Here is a 14511-nt window from a genome sequence, read left to right as displayed (position 1 = left end):
GGGGGGGAAACATAGTGACAAAGGATGAGGAAAAGGCTGAGGTACTTAATGCCTTCTTTGCCTCAGTCTTTAATAGTAAGACCAGTTATTCTTCGGGTACCCAGCCCCCTGAGCTGGAAGACAGAGATGGGGAGCAGAATGAAGCCCCCATAATTCAAGGGGAAATGGTTAGCGACCTGCTATACCACTTAGACACACACAAGTCTATGGGGCTGGATGGGATCCACCCAAGGGTACTGCAGAAGCTGGTGGAAGTGCTCACCAAGCCTCTTTCAATCATTTATCAGCAGTTCTGGCTAACTGGGGAGGTCCCAGTTGACTGGAGGTTAGCAAACATGACACCCATTTACAAGAAGGGCCAGAAGGAGGATCCGGGGAACTACAGGCCTGTCAGCCTGACCTCAGTGCCAGGGAAGGTTATGGAAATATAATAATTACAGACAATAACTGTTAATTTCTAAAAAAGTTGAGAAAATGCAGATGAAAAACATTTAGATGGTGCTGATAGGAATGTTTCTGTCCCAGAAGCAGGCATTGTAAAGAAAACCTCAGAAATAGGAAAAAGGTGGGAGGAATAGATGATGTATTGATTTATTGCTTCATTTCCGTCTTCATAGTCTACTGCTTTGATTCTCTTCAGGAACTGCTCATTGTCTACAATGCCCATCTTTATCTCCTTTAAAATTGCTAGTACAGAAACCTTGTCCTACTAGGAAAATGGAGGACACATAGTAACCTACCTGAATAAAACTCAAAGAAGATAAAAATTTTATAATGTGTCAGTAGATCTTTATAGTCCCTTGAGCCATCTCTGGGCTGCAAACAAAGTTTACAATTGCATAATTTTCCTCCATTATTACCTCTGTAGGTGACAAGTGCCATATAATGTGTGACACCAACCTGAGTTTCTCCCTAGTAAAAATATACCCAGAGCAGGCAGGTGAGAAGGCTCCAAGTTGCAGGAGTGACCTTGTCGTTCTTCAGAGGAGGAGTCTCGATGAGCTCAACTCTCTTCCATGTAGGATTACCAATCTTGTTTTTTTTAAAAATACTGCATCACTTAAAAATGCAAAACATTCAGAAAACAGGAAGCTTGGGTTTCTTCTTATTCCTCTTTTATCTCCAAACTCATTTCCAGTCTCTTCTTCACAGTCATCCATCTTAAATGGTTTCTTTTTGAAATTTGAAATGAAAATTGAGATTCATACTTAACGCAGTTACTCAACTCTAAGAACTAGACTTCTTTATATCAAACACCAAGTATTAGGAGACCAGAACTACAGCTGTGAGAAGTGATAATATTATGTAGCATTTGTGCTTCACTTTTGCACCTCCAAAGGGACACTTAATGCCTTTGGAGGTATGAGTGATCTCTGTCATGGTCAAGAAGTAAAACAGAAAGTTTGACGCTGAAACATAAACATATTGGGGAAAGTATTCTGTTCGAAGTCCTAAAGTCAGTACTGCTACTCCTCTACAAAAATAATTGAATAATGTGTCTAACTTAGTATGCCCAATATTTGTACCTACCTCAAAGTATACTGTACTGTAATTGTGTGTTTGTTCATTAGTAACTGACCATTTTGCAGACTATAAAAATTAATATAATCCGCTGATTCTCATACTATACTTGTTCATCAGAAATGACTGTACAATAAGTAAACTTTTTATCTGACTTTATATCTTAAGTATGTGAAGGCATTTGCAGTAACAAACTATGGTGCAGAAAATATGAATATATTAGTCATTAACAGTTCATTAAGAAGTTTCTTCTTGCTATGTTTCTACAGTCCAGGACAGCTGTTACTTGTTCAGAAAAGGTAGCCGTAGGAATGTGAATAACATGAAGGTTTGTGGGGTGGGACTGAGGGTTAAGTTCACTACAAGCAGTGGTTTCCTTATTGAGCTGGGCAATCCTCAACAGATGAGGCAATATGCTTTGTCCTCGTGAACCAAATGCATCCTACAGAACCTGCAGAACCTGCAGTTCTGAATAGGATGCTGTAGCGTTCTGTCATCTACTACTGTGACCCATGCCACAATCTATGATACATTGAGCAAAGCACTGAGACAATATCAGGAACATAACAGTTACCAAGTACATTTTTTGAGGGTGGGGATGACAATAATAACGCATAAATGTTTGGAATTTTGAATTAGAAACACTGTGATCCTCAACAGTGTGTTTACCCTTACAGCATTTTCAAAAACACTTACCAACTCTTCACAGTTTTTAAGGAGCATATTTTGTATTTGAATATAGTTTTGTTATTTTGGAGAAATCTGACACGTATGAATAGATTCCTTGTTTACCGACTTACCAACCAATTTTTAGTTACACCATGTTATAGTGTATTAAAGTGATTTAGATGCTTATGCTTTATTGGGCTTTTATATTTCGTTCTGTTTTCTTTGGCCTTTATTACTGGAAGTTTGCCTTTCGATTAATGTGATCTTACTAACCCTAGTTCACAGGAATATCTTCACCAAGTTGCTATAAAGCATTTTGTATGATAGCTCTTACTATCGTGACAATGAGTGGGCAGTGCAATGCAGACTATTTCTGGCATGTAGGATACATTTTACTCTTACAGGTGGAGGAAATAAAAGTTCTGTGGAAAAAATGCATTTTTAGATACAGGATAGTTTTTCTGCTTGTGTTCAGCTACTGAATACAGTTATTTGGGGTTTGTTTTGTTACTTTTTTTCTTTTGAGTTCTTTTTGCAAAATTTTTAAGTCCTTCATCTGAAAATTGCAAAGTGCTTTAGAGGGAGTAATTGAATGTCACTAATGTTGTGAGGTGGGAGAATTTACTCATTTTATAGCTGAGAAGAACTGAGCAATAACCAAAACTACGGATAGCAAGCAGAACACCTGACATTATTGAGAAATCACTACTGCATCTAACTTGGACTTTCTCTGGTTTCCTAACACTGTTCATCTGTGAAAATGAAGACAGACTTGCATTATATGAGGAACTGAGAGAAATTATTAGCATTATAGTTAATATTGCTCCATTAGTATTTATAATGTGATAGCTAAAATAACATGAAGAAGTAAGTAAAACAAAGTGTAAAGGGGGAAGGCAACACAGAATGCATGGAAGGGTGTGTTTCTGACCCTCTAATATTCTCCCAGTCTGTTAGTAGGCACATACCATTTGCTATGTTCTCCACATACAGCAAAAGTAGCAGCATATGCATATCAAGAAAGTTCTGAAATAGGTGTGTTTTGATTTAGACACCACTGGAAATTACCTCAGGTGTTTGAAAGAGAAGTAGTGTCTTATAGTCCACAAAAACCCAACAGTTTCACTTGTAGACTTGCCACCCCTTTTTTTTTGATCAGGTAATAGACTATTTTCATTGAATTAAATGTGCAGAGGAGATAAACTGGTCCTGTTCACTAACTAATTACTTGCTTTTATCACCTAAGAGTGTTTTAACTGCATGATCCAGGGAGGGGATATAAAATGGCTAATTAGTTCAGTGAGGCAGTCTGTCCTGCTGGTTTAATAATGAGAAGTTTACTCTTGTTTTGATTTGCTTTAATTGATGGAATTCCATTGAAACACTAGGTATTACTTGCTGTGTAGTTCTTTTGGGGAGGTGGAAGGAAGCGGGGAGAGGGTATAAGAGTGTCCTTAGAGAAAAGTTTATGAGGTTTATGTCTTTGCTGACAGACATGAATCCAGTTGGTTACAACTGCCAGCTCAGAGAAATTGCCTCTACTTCCTCTAACTGGCTATTGGATTTTTAGTAAAAGTCTTATGAGCTATCTCTTGCAGTTTCAGCATATTCAACCCATATTAGTGATTCCTAGTCAATGTCCTGTTTTTGTTTATAGGGACTGCACAGCAGTGCTTAAAATTGAAATTTCCAAGTTACGTATTAATTTTTATTCCTTAGTAGTTGGGGGAAGGCGCTTTGTTTCTAATGGCACTAGGAACTTACATAATCTTGGTATTAAATAGTGTGAGTTAGCTTTTCTTTTACTAATGAACTTGTTCTGTAGCAGCTCAGTGTAATTTGTTCCCAATTTGTACAGCTTTCACAATGTGAAATAAAGATTATTTTCTTGTTTTCTATGTTAAAGATAAATACTGATTTTATGGAATTTGCAGCAAGTAGCAAATGCTGTATGAGAAAAAAAAAACAATGCCCCAAGCAGAGAGAGACACCTAATTCCATGCAATTATATCTGTACTTGTTCAGGACGTTGGCTTTGGGAAACATTAAGGAGAAGGAAGAGAAAACAGATAGAACATACTTGGTATTTTAGGGAAAAGAAGACAAGTAGAGCATAGTTGATTTGGTTTTTTTTGTTTTTTTTGTTTTTTTTAAAAGGCTGTCTAGAAAGTGTCATGATTTACTACAAATATTTAACACTGAAGTTATCTGTAATATTGACTCCTCATAGTTGTTTTCGGTCATCGGCCCTATGTATTTACATTTTCTTGTTTTCCCTCACTCATGTCATCTATCATACATACTTGAATGAAACCCCGCTGTGTGCATTTCATAGGGAAGGTTAAGATCTCAAGTGTTTTTTATAAGTCCCTTAACACTATTATACTAGAGCTCTTTCCTTTTTTCTGTAGCAAATTGAAATTAATTAGAATCCTGGAAACTGGAAGAAAATTAAAGCTGTTAGTTATTCATTTAAAGTCATTCATATTTAAAAAAAAAGTAATACTTTTTTTTTCAGATTCTGGCTATAAATTCTGTAATAAATCACAGTGACCAAAATGCATTTTTGGTAATTTTATCTTGTATCTAGACTGAAAAATATGAACATCCTTTTAAAAGAGGCTGTCAGACATGAGGAAAAACAGTGAAGAAATTGTTTGAAAAATACTGAACAATCTTAACCAAACCCTCAGAATAAATGAAAAAAAAAAAGCTTGATGTAGCTATAACCTTCAGTGTAACAATGTTTTAAAAATGCTTTTAAGCATGCAAATACATATAAGGAAATCTGGAAAATTCAGCAACAAGTCACTGAGGATATGAAACAGATGTAAAATGACAGTAGAAATGCTAAAAAGATACTCTAACTTTCAGGACATTTATAAGCCTGAGGAATGAAATAGTAAATGTTAGTCAAATAGACATTGTGAAGAAATTACAAGTAAGAGAACAGGGAAAAAAAGAACCTGAAAAATATACCTACAGTGGATGTAACTACAGAATATGAAGTGGCTGATGGTGGAGCACTAAGAATGAAATTGTACTCATACTGTTTCACCCCACTGAATGGCAAGTTATTAAAAGTGCAAAGTAACAGAACTTTTGGTGGGATTTAGCATGATTTTAAATACCACTGGATCTGCTAAACATTGTTGGTTTCTATGTACTCCAAAAACCAACTCCTCACAAGAACTGTGAAAAGAAAACTAAATGCAGGCATTACAGAGGGGGATTACAAAAGTCCTTTAAAAAGACTATGTCTAAAGTGAAGTAAAAAGGGGAAAAAAAGTTCACATCTAAAGTATTTTCTAAATAAGTGAGAGAAAGAGCCTACCTTACACATGAGAAAGGAAAAAGGCAAATTTGCTTAAGTCAGAAGTAAACATATTAGGTGCTCAAAAGGCTTTATTAACACAAATGTTGTATTAAAAGTAATACATAGTATTATAGCTTCAAAAATTTGAGAGTTTTAGCTAAAAGCAGAAAAAGGTATTAATACTGTGAGACTCATAACCATCACTATTACATTTACTTTGCTATTTGTAGCTTTATTAGTAAGTTAAGTTTTATCATAATGCATCCTTTTCTATCTTACTGTTAATAGCTTGGCACTCACTATTTCATAAAATTTTATTGATTCTGTGGAAGACGGCAATGAAAGTGCTTCTCTATTCAATACAAACTGAGACAAAAAGAAAGAAGCAATTTGCCTGGAAAGACTGATGGTGGACTTGACAGTTCTGTCCACCTGCACAAGTCGTGGGCCATTAGCTAACCACTGGCCCATGATTCCTCCCTTGGCACTTATGTGCTGCATGGCAGCTTGAATAGTATCATTCTGCGACCCACTGCCAGCTAATAGACAGCTTGAAAACCACTGCTTCATGAAGCAAAGGCTTTGTGTGTCCGTGGTCTCTCAGAAGATCCAGTGTTAATTTACATATATCCTGAACATAGTATCACAATCTTTACGAAATTTCTGAAATACTAGTTTGATTTTCATGGAAGTTTTTTTGTAAATTTTCAGTAATGATGAAAAACACTTCCTCTAGATGACTCTGAAAGAAAAAGAAAACTGTCACATACAAAACAGAGAAAACTTATGTGAACTGAGTGTAATCTTTGTTTACAAGCATTGTACTATGTACTATTTATGATATATTTTCCCTAATAATCAGACTTAGGTATGAGGAATAAACCTAAGAGAGCTCAGTATATAGCTTTTTCTTAATCTGATTCAGAACATGTTTAAATGCTAGGTCAGACTCAGGTAGGAAGATGTCCATGATTTTAATTAATGCTGTAGATTTTCTCTGAGATATGACCTCATTATTTTTTCCACTCCTTATGTGCATCTGTCACAAAACCTAGACTATATTGAGTAAAACAATTAAAAAACCTAATGACTAAAGTATGATTGGAACCTAAGACATAAATTCTTGAAGTTTCACAGTGTTACTTTTTACAGACTTGAGTATAAGCAATAACAATTTGATTTTGTTTTGCAGCTCTCTTACTTTCACCAAACAATACCACATGCTAACATCAAACTATGTAACATAGTGTATATTGAGCTGTTTTATATATTTGTGCATATCTTCAGCTGGGGACTGTGACATCAGACTTGTTTTTAAGTGGTCCATCTTTTCTAACGGCAAAAATTACTGCATTTATTCACTGTAGCATCAAGCTCAAGAGCCATAAATGTTCTTAGTGGCAGAAAAGTTGTGTGAGTCAAATATGTTAAAATTCTTAAATCAAGTTATAGTATTTACACTCAAACACAGGCTCTGTCTGCATATCAAATAATGTAGTGCAGTATTGATACGAATCAGTTGATCAAAGTAGTTGTAGATATACGAGCTTTAACGTCTTTATATATGGCTCAAGACTTTTACTTTAGACTAAATGTAGTTCAGCCCTTTGTCATGAATGTCCCCACCATGCATAGCGTTTGCAGCTGTTTGTCATTCATTCAGGCCTTTCTTTCTGTGTTAGCTGTAGAAACAAATTTGGTGCACACTGTGGGCAAAGTTCTAGGTTAGTTTCTTCCAAGAGAAATCTAGTTTGCATGCGCCAAAATCATTCTTCAAAACCAGTGAATGTGCATTAAGTGCTAATGTAGTTATTCTGGAATATTCACGTAAGACAAGCCATTTGTGAGCACATTAGCTATTTAAGGTGAAAACAAATGTTGTAAATTTAGTTTAAAAATACTTTGCTCGTGATGTTCCTAATGTTATAGATTTAATTCTGTTGCTTAACATTTTTCTCCCTTCAAAAATTTCTTGTGTTTTATTACATTAAGATGGGAATAATCATATATATTGTATTATGTAGTATTTTAATACATTGTGAAACAATGAAATGTAATATGTATGTTAATAATACGTTACTAGCTTGTATTATTATTCCAAATGTATGCTGCAGAGAAGCCACAGTATGTCTTCTACCAAGTATTACTACAGGCTGTTTCCTAATCTAAAAAAAACACGTTTGAGATGGAGGGAGGGAAAGGAATGCTATTGATTTTCTGAGCTTCTCATCCATCACTGAGCCAAAATTCCTTTTCCTGTAATACTGAGTAGCTTTTTATTTTTGATGGAAACTCTAATGCTAAGATAAGATGGGCAGAAAGAAGATGGAGCTAGTTCTCTGGTTTCTCACTGTCTTTCATAATTGTGGGAACATGTTTCAGGGTGCTTCTTCAAATTCATTTTGCATAAAATCTGATTTGTGAATCTGCGGGTTTATTTCTGTGACCTCAGAGGGCACTTGTGGTGGGTTGACTTTGGTTGGCTGCCAGACGCCCACCCAGATGCTCTCTCACTCCTCCTCCTCAAGAGGATGGGGGAGAAAATAAGACAGAAAAGCTTGTGGGTCAAGATAAAGACAGGGAGATCACTCACCAATTACTGTCACAGCAAAACGGGCTCAACTTGGGTCACATTAATTTAATTTATGGCCAGTTAAAATAGAGTTGGATGGTGAGAAATAAAGACGAAAACTGAAATACCTTTCCCCCACCCCTCTCTTCCTCCGAGGCTCACCTTCATTCCTTCATTCCCGACTCCTCCACGTCCTCCCCCCCGAGGGGTGCAGCGGGATGGGGAATGGGGGTTGCAGTCAGTCCCATAACAGCTCGTCTCTGTTGCTGCTTCCTCCTCACACTGTTCCCCTGCTCCAGCATGGGTCCTTCCCAGGGGATACAGTCTTTCACAAACTGCTCCAGCGTGGGTCCTTCCAAGGGCTGCAGGGGAGTCTCTGCTCTGGCGCCTGGAGCACCTCCAGCATCTCCAGCAGCCTCTCCCCCCATTTCTTCACCAGTCTTGGTGTTCACAGGATTATTTCTCACACTTTTTTTTTTCCTCCCTCAATCCTCTTTTCCACAACTGCTGTGCAGTGTTTTTTACCCTTTCTTAAGTATGTTTTCTGAGGGGCGCCACCATCTTGGCTGAGGGACTCAGCCGTTTTAAATGGCTTCAAGTACTTTCAAATGTGTAAAAATAGTGGGGTTTATTTCTTGTTCTAACTTAGAGACCTGGCTGCAAGGAACTGCTTGGTAGGTGAAAGCAACATTTTGAAAATAAGCGATTTTGGAATGTCCCGGCAAGAGGATGATGGCGTGTACTCATCGTCAGGCCTAAAGCAGATTCCTATCAAGTGGACTGCTCCAGAAGCTCTCAATTATGGTAAGGACATACCTGTATCTTCTTGGGGGATGGGAATCAAAAGTAGCATAAGGAGCACACCATGACTACTCCGTGGGCAATATTTGAGTATATATACATATTCCTGTTGCCCCGTTCAAATCAACGATGTTTAAAATAATTTTAATATTTCAGTCTTATTTAAGTTACGTATAAAATACTGCTTTGCCTTCAAAAAGAATAATGCAGCAACATCAAATTGCTACTATGGAGCAATATAATAATGCTTTGGTTATGTTGCTGACCTCATTCTAGTAGACTACCTAGTCAGTCATCTAAGTCATAATCATTAGCAAAATGAATGCAAGTTCTGCATATTTATGGCAGTGATTGTTCTAGCACTTCTTTGAAAATGGTAGAAAGTGTTAACACGCTAGAACACTCTGTTAGATAAATCATTGCATTGGAAAAAAGTACAGTCACTTGATTTATATTTTTTTTAACTGCAGTTTTTCTTTACCTGCATTTTTATATATTGCTAGGCTGTTATCTTGGGAAAAAAATCCACTATTTCTGATTGAGGGAAGTGGTCCATACTTCGTGGGTAATAGTTCCAGAACAGAAACAGAAGCTGCTTTTAGCTTATATGAAACTACAAAAATAAGTTCTTCTAAGTAAAGTGGGCTGTGAAGAAGCAGCATATTAAATGAACAATGCCATGCTTTGGGTGTAGTTCTCTCAACCAGTTCTTTAGTTGAGTACTTAGAAAAAAACTGTTTTAAATTCTTCATCTGAAGTATATATAAATATTTCTGCCATCTCTTAAAGCTTTTTTTTAATGCATTGGAAGTCATAAGTTTGTGACTTAGGATTGATAGCATCTTCTCACTAGAACTTTTGCAGGAGTTAATGCCATAACACAATAAAGCAGATCTTCCCTTTGGAAAGCTAATAATAAATACAGTTACATTAGTTGATCCTGTATTATCAATTATTCGAAGAGGTGTTAGTGTTGCTAGCATTCACTGGGGAGCACACTTTTCTATTTTGGGTGTTTGTTCCACTATAAAAGGTGTTTTGAATTTTTATTTTTGTTATTTCAGAAATGCATAGAGTTTATTTGATATATAATGGAAACCTATCCTTCATAACCTCATGCAGTCCAGTGGACTACATTAAGCAGGAAACAGGTTCTTGTGACAACAACTTCACTTTGCACTTTTGAGTCTTTTTTCTGCATAGTACAGGAGAGGAGAGGATAGTTGACTAACATCTACTTATTTTGTGTTTCCTAAAATGCATACATACTCAAGCAGCTTTAAGTGATTTTCTGTAGTGTTTGGAAAATAAGCTCTCTCAAATATTTGTTAATGTGTTCAGCAGTCTAATATTCAACTTTCAAAATGTCACAGAAGATTTCTGTGTGGTTTTGAAGGATCATTTTTTCCACTCCCTTGAAAGATGTGAGTAAAAATAATTGGTTTGTGTTTTACCATTTACCATCCTAATAATATGATCATAAGTATTGCATTAATTTGTGTAGGTAAGGCTGAAGGTATTTAAGGATATCAGAGTGAAATAGAACTAAATCTGCAATATTATAAAACTAGTTGGCAACCACTGTCCATGTCGGTTCTTAATGGCAAGATTTAAGGGTTGGAAGAAAATGAGGGATAGGGTCATTTGGCCATTACGTGAATTACAATTACAGTGCTTAAGAAACTATGTAAAAGTTAGTTTTTTTAGTCGCTTCTGGAGTCACTGTATATATGACAAATTAATAGTAGTCACAAAAAGATTTTAAATTAAAAAAACACAAGTTGTGAAGTCTAGAAACCAGAGTAGGGCAAATAGAGTGGTTAGGGAGTTGTGTCTGAAGTCATAAGCAAAATCCTGAATCTATTGGTGCTTGTGAGAGATTGAACCTTTGGTGCCATTCCATACCGTTATTTTTGCTTGGAGTGATATGATTTCCATCACTTACAGCAAGTGGAAAAAAATGTTTGAAAAGCGCCTAATAAAATTACATATTTAGGCCAAGTGTAGGGTATTTTTGCTTCCTGTTATCTCAAAATTAAAATACACATTTAATATGTGTGTTTTTCCAGTACAACATTTTGAGTTGTTTGTCATGTTAATAAATTACTGTGTGGAGGGGTTTTTTTGTGAATGAACAAGCTTTTTTTTGCCCAGATAATGTCATAGTGGAAAAGATAATTAATTGTGCAGACCTTGTAGTTTCTTTAAAAAAACTAATCACCTATCTTGTATCTACTGAATGATTTCAATGAAAAGTGTTAAATTACTGGATGCCAAACTCTGAAGAGAGTTGATACATAGACAAGAAAACTAATCTTACTACAAAGAGCACAGTGAATGTCCATAATTGCCATCTATGAGGCACACAAGCTAATATAGTGCAGCTGGAAGTGATACTTAGTTTAACAGTAAACTGAACTTTCTGACGTCAGAACAGTTGTCATATCACCAACTGGCACTATAATTTACATGTATTTTCCTTTTTTCTAGCCAGAAGTGGCTTAGTTTTTAATGATTAGAGATGAACAAACAATACATTCACAAGCTTGTGTATATTTTAAAGAATAACGACACATATATACAATGTAATAGTATGGAACAAAGAAAAACAGTCATGAAAAATGTTGAAAGTAATGTTGAAAATGGATTTTTAAGGTAACATTTTCACAGGTCCTGCTGCAAAGGGCTAGGAGCCTTAACTTTCTGATGTCGATCCATCCTTCTTAATGTGAATCCATCAGGGACAATAGAAATATCTGCTCCAAGATCTCTCCTTCTCCCATAATATATAGCTTTCATTACACAAAGAGGTTTGAAATTCAATTATCTATCAATTGTCTATTTTGCTATCTCTGAAGCATAGTTGATCATAATGGAACCAGCAGGCCAGATTTTTTTCTTTAACTGATTGGGTGCATTAGTTCTTCAGGGTCCAAATTAAACAAGTTGAAGCAACTATACTTTCGTTTTCAGAGAACAGTTTCTCAAAGCATGAAAACTAGGCCCTCTTCATACTTACAAACTATGTTGATGGTAGCTCCTCTCAGAATACTCATTGCCATGCTATATTAGGGAACTGGGAAAGGTAATTTTTTTTAAAGTATCTTTTGAATTGAAAGTGATTATAAACAAGGGAGGGAAAAAAACTGACATTTTTCTGTCCTTTTATATTAAAAGAAAAAAATATTTTTGTACATTAAGAAGCAAAGAAGTTCTTAACTTGCATGAAAAATAACTGACATGGTAAGGTCTGTCAAATTGTAGAACTTTGTTAGCTTATATTATTCCTAGGTATTGACCTTAAAATAATTTGTTTATCGTTTGAAGTACAGGAGACTGATATCTGCAGAATGTATTACTAGTAGCTACAGCTTTGTTCTGCCTAAAGCTTGCCAGTGTAACACTTTACCTTTACAGAAAATTTGGGGCCATATTTCTCTGAAACATTAATTTCTCTGTACGTTAAGCTGAGGGTTTTCTCTCCTTTTCTTAGGGAGATACACATCTGAGAGTGATGTATGGAGCTTTGGAATCCTTTTGTGGGAGACCTTCAGTTTAGGAGTATGTCCGTACCCTGGAATGACCAACCAACAAGCACGAGAACAAGTCGAGAAAGGTAGTTATTCATAGGGAGTGGAAGAACTGCTGTATAGATCCATAAGGATGTAGAACATACAGTATAAAATAGCAAAGAAATAACATACGAGTTATCCAGCAACTTTAGCAAAAATATTATGATATTTTTCAATTGCTGAATCTAGCTTTCTGGAGGGAGTACTGTGATACATAGGCTTCTTGAAAAAAGGAATATACTGACCAGTGACTTAAAGGATGGAAGACTTATATAGCATGCTGACGTTCGTTGTTGCAGAACTAAAGGGTGAGATGGAGAGGAGGGATTTACTGCTGTGCAAAGCAGAGGCTTGACCAGAATGAATTATTTAAGATTATGCTAATGCAGGTATACACATTCTAAACTGCCAGAACAAAAAATCTGTATCATTCCATCTTCTCTATTAAAACATTTCAGACAAAAATTTAGTAACTATGGTGGAAAATGGTAAGCTAGTTGAGCGTTGAAAGCCACATTTCTCTTTACAAAATAATCAAAAGGCTTTTATTTAAAGTAGCTAATAACTGTGAGCACGATTTCAGGATTTTGATTTATTTTCATAATCTTTAGGGGCGTTTCAGAACTGTTCCTCCTCTACATAGTACTACTGCGTAATCCATAAACAGGTTCTAAGCTAAAATGCTAAATGATTTAAAAAAAACCCACGGCTTGTTTGCTGATTTGTACAGATTGCCAGTGTTTGTTATAAGCACTGTAGAAGACTGTCAAAGTTTCTCCTTAAAAGGCCAAATCAAAAAATCCAATGTTTTCCAGAGCAGAGGAGTGTTTGTAAAAATGTCTTACTACCTAAGCACTGAGATTCTCTTTTAATTCACTGAGAATAATAATCCCTTGAAATTGATAAAATTCAAAGATTGAGAAGTATGTTTATGCTTTTTCAGCTATTTATACTGTGGGGAACATAGTCCTGTGGCCCATCAGCAATTCTTTTTCATTTTTTTAAATGGAATTTTCATTTCTTTTATCAGCCTGTTTTCTTGGTTTTCAGCATATAATAGCTCTTCTGTTAGGATAGTCAGCTAAGACTCTCCAGATTATCTTCCTGATCTTATCTGTCTCAATTACTCAATCAGTAAGGGCCTTCAGTGAATTTAGTCACTTGAATGCTTGCTTTAAACCAGGATAATTTCAATTCTAAATAACTATGTAGAATCACTTCACTTTAAGGACAAAAAGTAGTTGCTGCTGTCACTGTTTTGAAGAACTAGTTTCTAGGGGAAACTTGGTGAAGGAAAGTATTTTTAGTTATTTTCATATTATCTTGTCTGGAAGTGTCCCAGAGCCCAGCCATTCTCCTTTGAAGTTACATGCATTAATCCAGCACCTAGAGCAGATGCATGCAATATAACAAAGGAAAAATATTTCTCAGATTTACCTGTTGTATGAGGCCAGTGTTATTTATACTCAGCTTTAGAAAGAGATATAGAGACCTGTGCAGTAAGTCTGGAGTCACAGAGCTGCATTTACCTGTAGAGTCCTATGTGCCAACTCACTTCATTGCCTGTCGTTTGCTCAGAGAGCTACATGTGGTAAACAGTTCATAGAATCACAGAGTCACAGAATGGCTGAGGTCTGCGGGAACCTCTGGAGGTCATCTGGTCCAATCCCCCTGCTCAAGCAGGGCCACTGAGAGCCGGCTGCCCAGGACCATGTCCAGACGGCTTTTGCATATCTCCAAGGATGGAGACTGCATCACCTCTCTGGGCAACCTGTGCCAGTGCTCGGTCACCCTCACAGTTTGTGCCCATTGCCTCTGGCCCTGTCACTGGGCACCACTGAAAAGAGCCTGGCTCCCTCTTCTTTGCACCCTCCCTTCAGGTATTTATAGACATTGATGAGATCCCCCTGAGCCTTCTCTTCTCCGGGCTGAACATTCACAGCTCTCTCAGCCTGTCCTCATGTGAGAGCGGCTCCAGTCCCTTCATCATCTTGGTTGCCCTTCGCAGGACTCTCTCCAGTGTGTCCATGTCTCTCTTGTACTGGGGAGCCCAGCACTGG

The 14511-nt window shown here is 36.6% G+C and overlaps 1 protein-coding gene across 1 annotated transcript in view; it reads left to right on the top strand.

Moving 5' to 3' along the window:
* FER (fer (fps/fes related) tyrosine kinase) overlaps positions 1–14511 on the top strand; it is a 173492-nt gene that overhangs the window by 156629 nt on the left and 2352 nt on the right. Inside the window, exons 17-18 of the mRNA XM_009328711.1 lie at positions 8728–8882; positions 12373–12495. Of these exons, the coding sequence (XP_009326986.1) occupies positions 8728–8882; positions 12373–12495 (278 nt within the window). The remainder of the gene's footprint in view (positions 1–8727; positions 8883–12372; positions 12496–14511) is intronic.

This window comes from Pygoscelis adeliae, unplaced genomic scaffold (genome assembly GCF_000699105.1).
Source record: "Pygoscelis adeliae isolate BGI_AS28 unplaced genomic scaffold, ASM69910v1 Scaffold16, whole genome shotgun sequence".
NCBI classification, from domain to species: Eukaryota; Metazoa; Chordata; class Aves; order Sphenisciformes; family Spheniscidae; genus Pygoscelis; species Pygoscelis adeliae.
The sequence above is the reverse complement of the archived record's forward strand: the minus strand, read 5'-3'. Positions and strand labels throughout refer to the sequence as shown.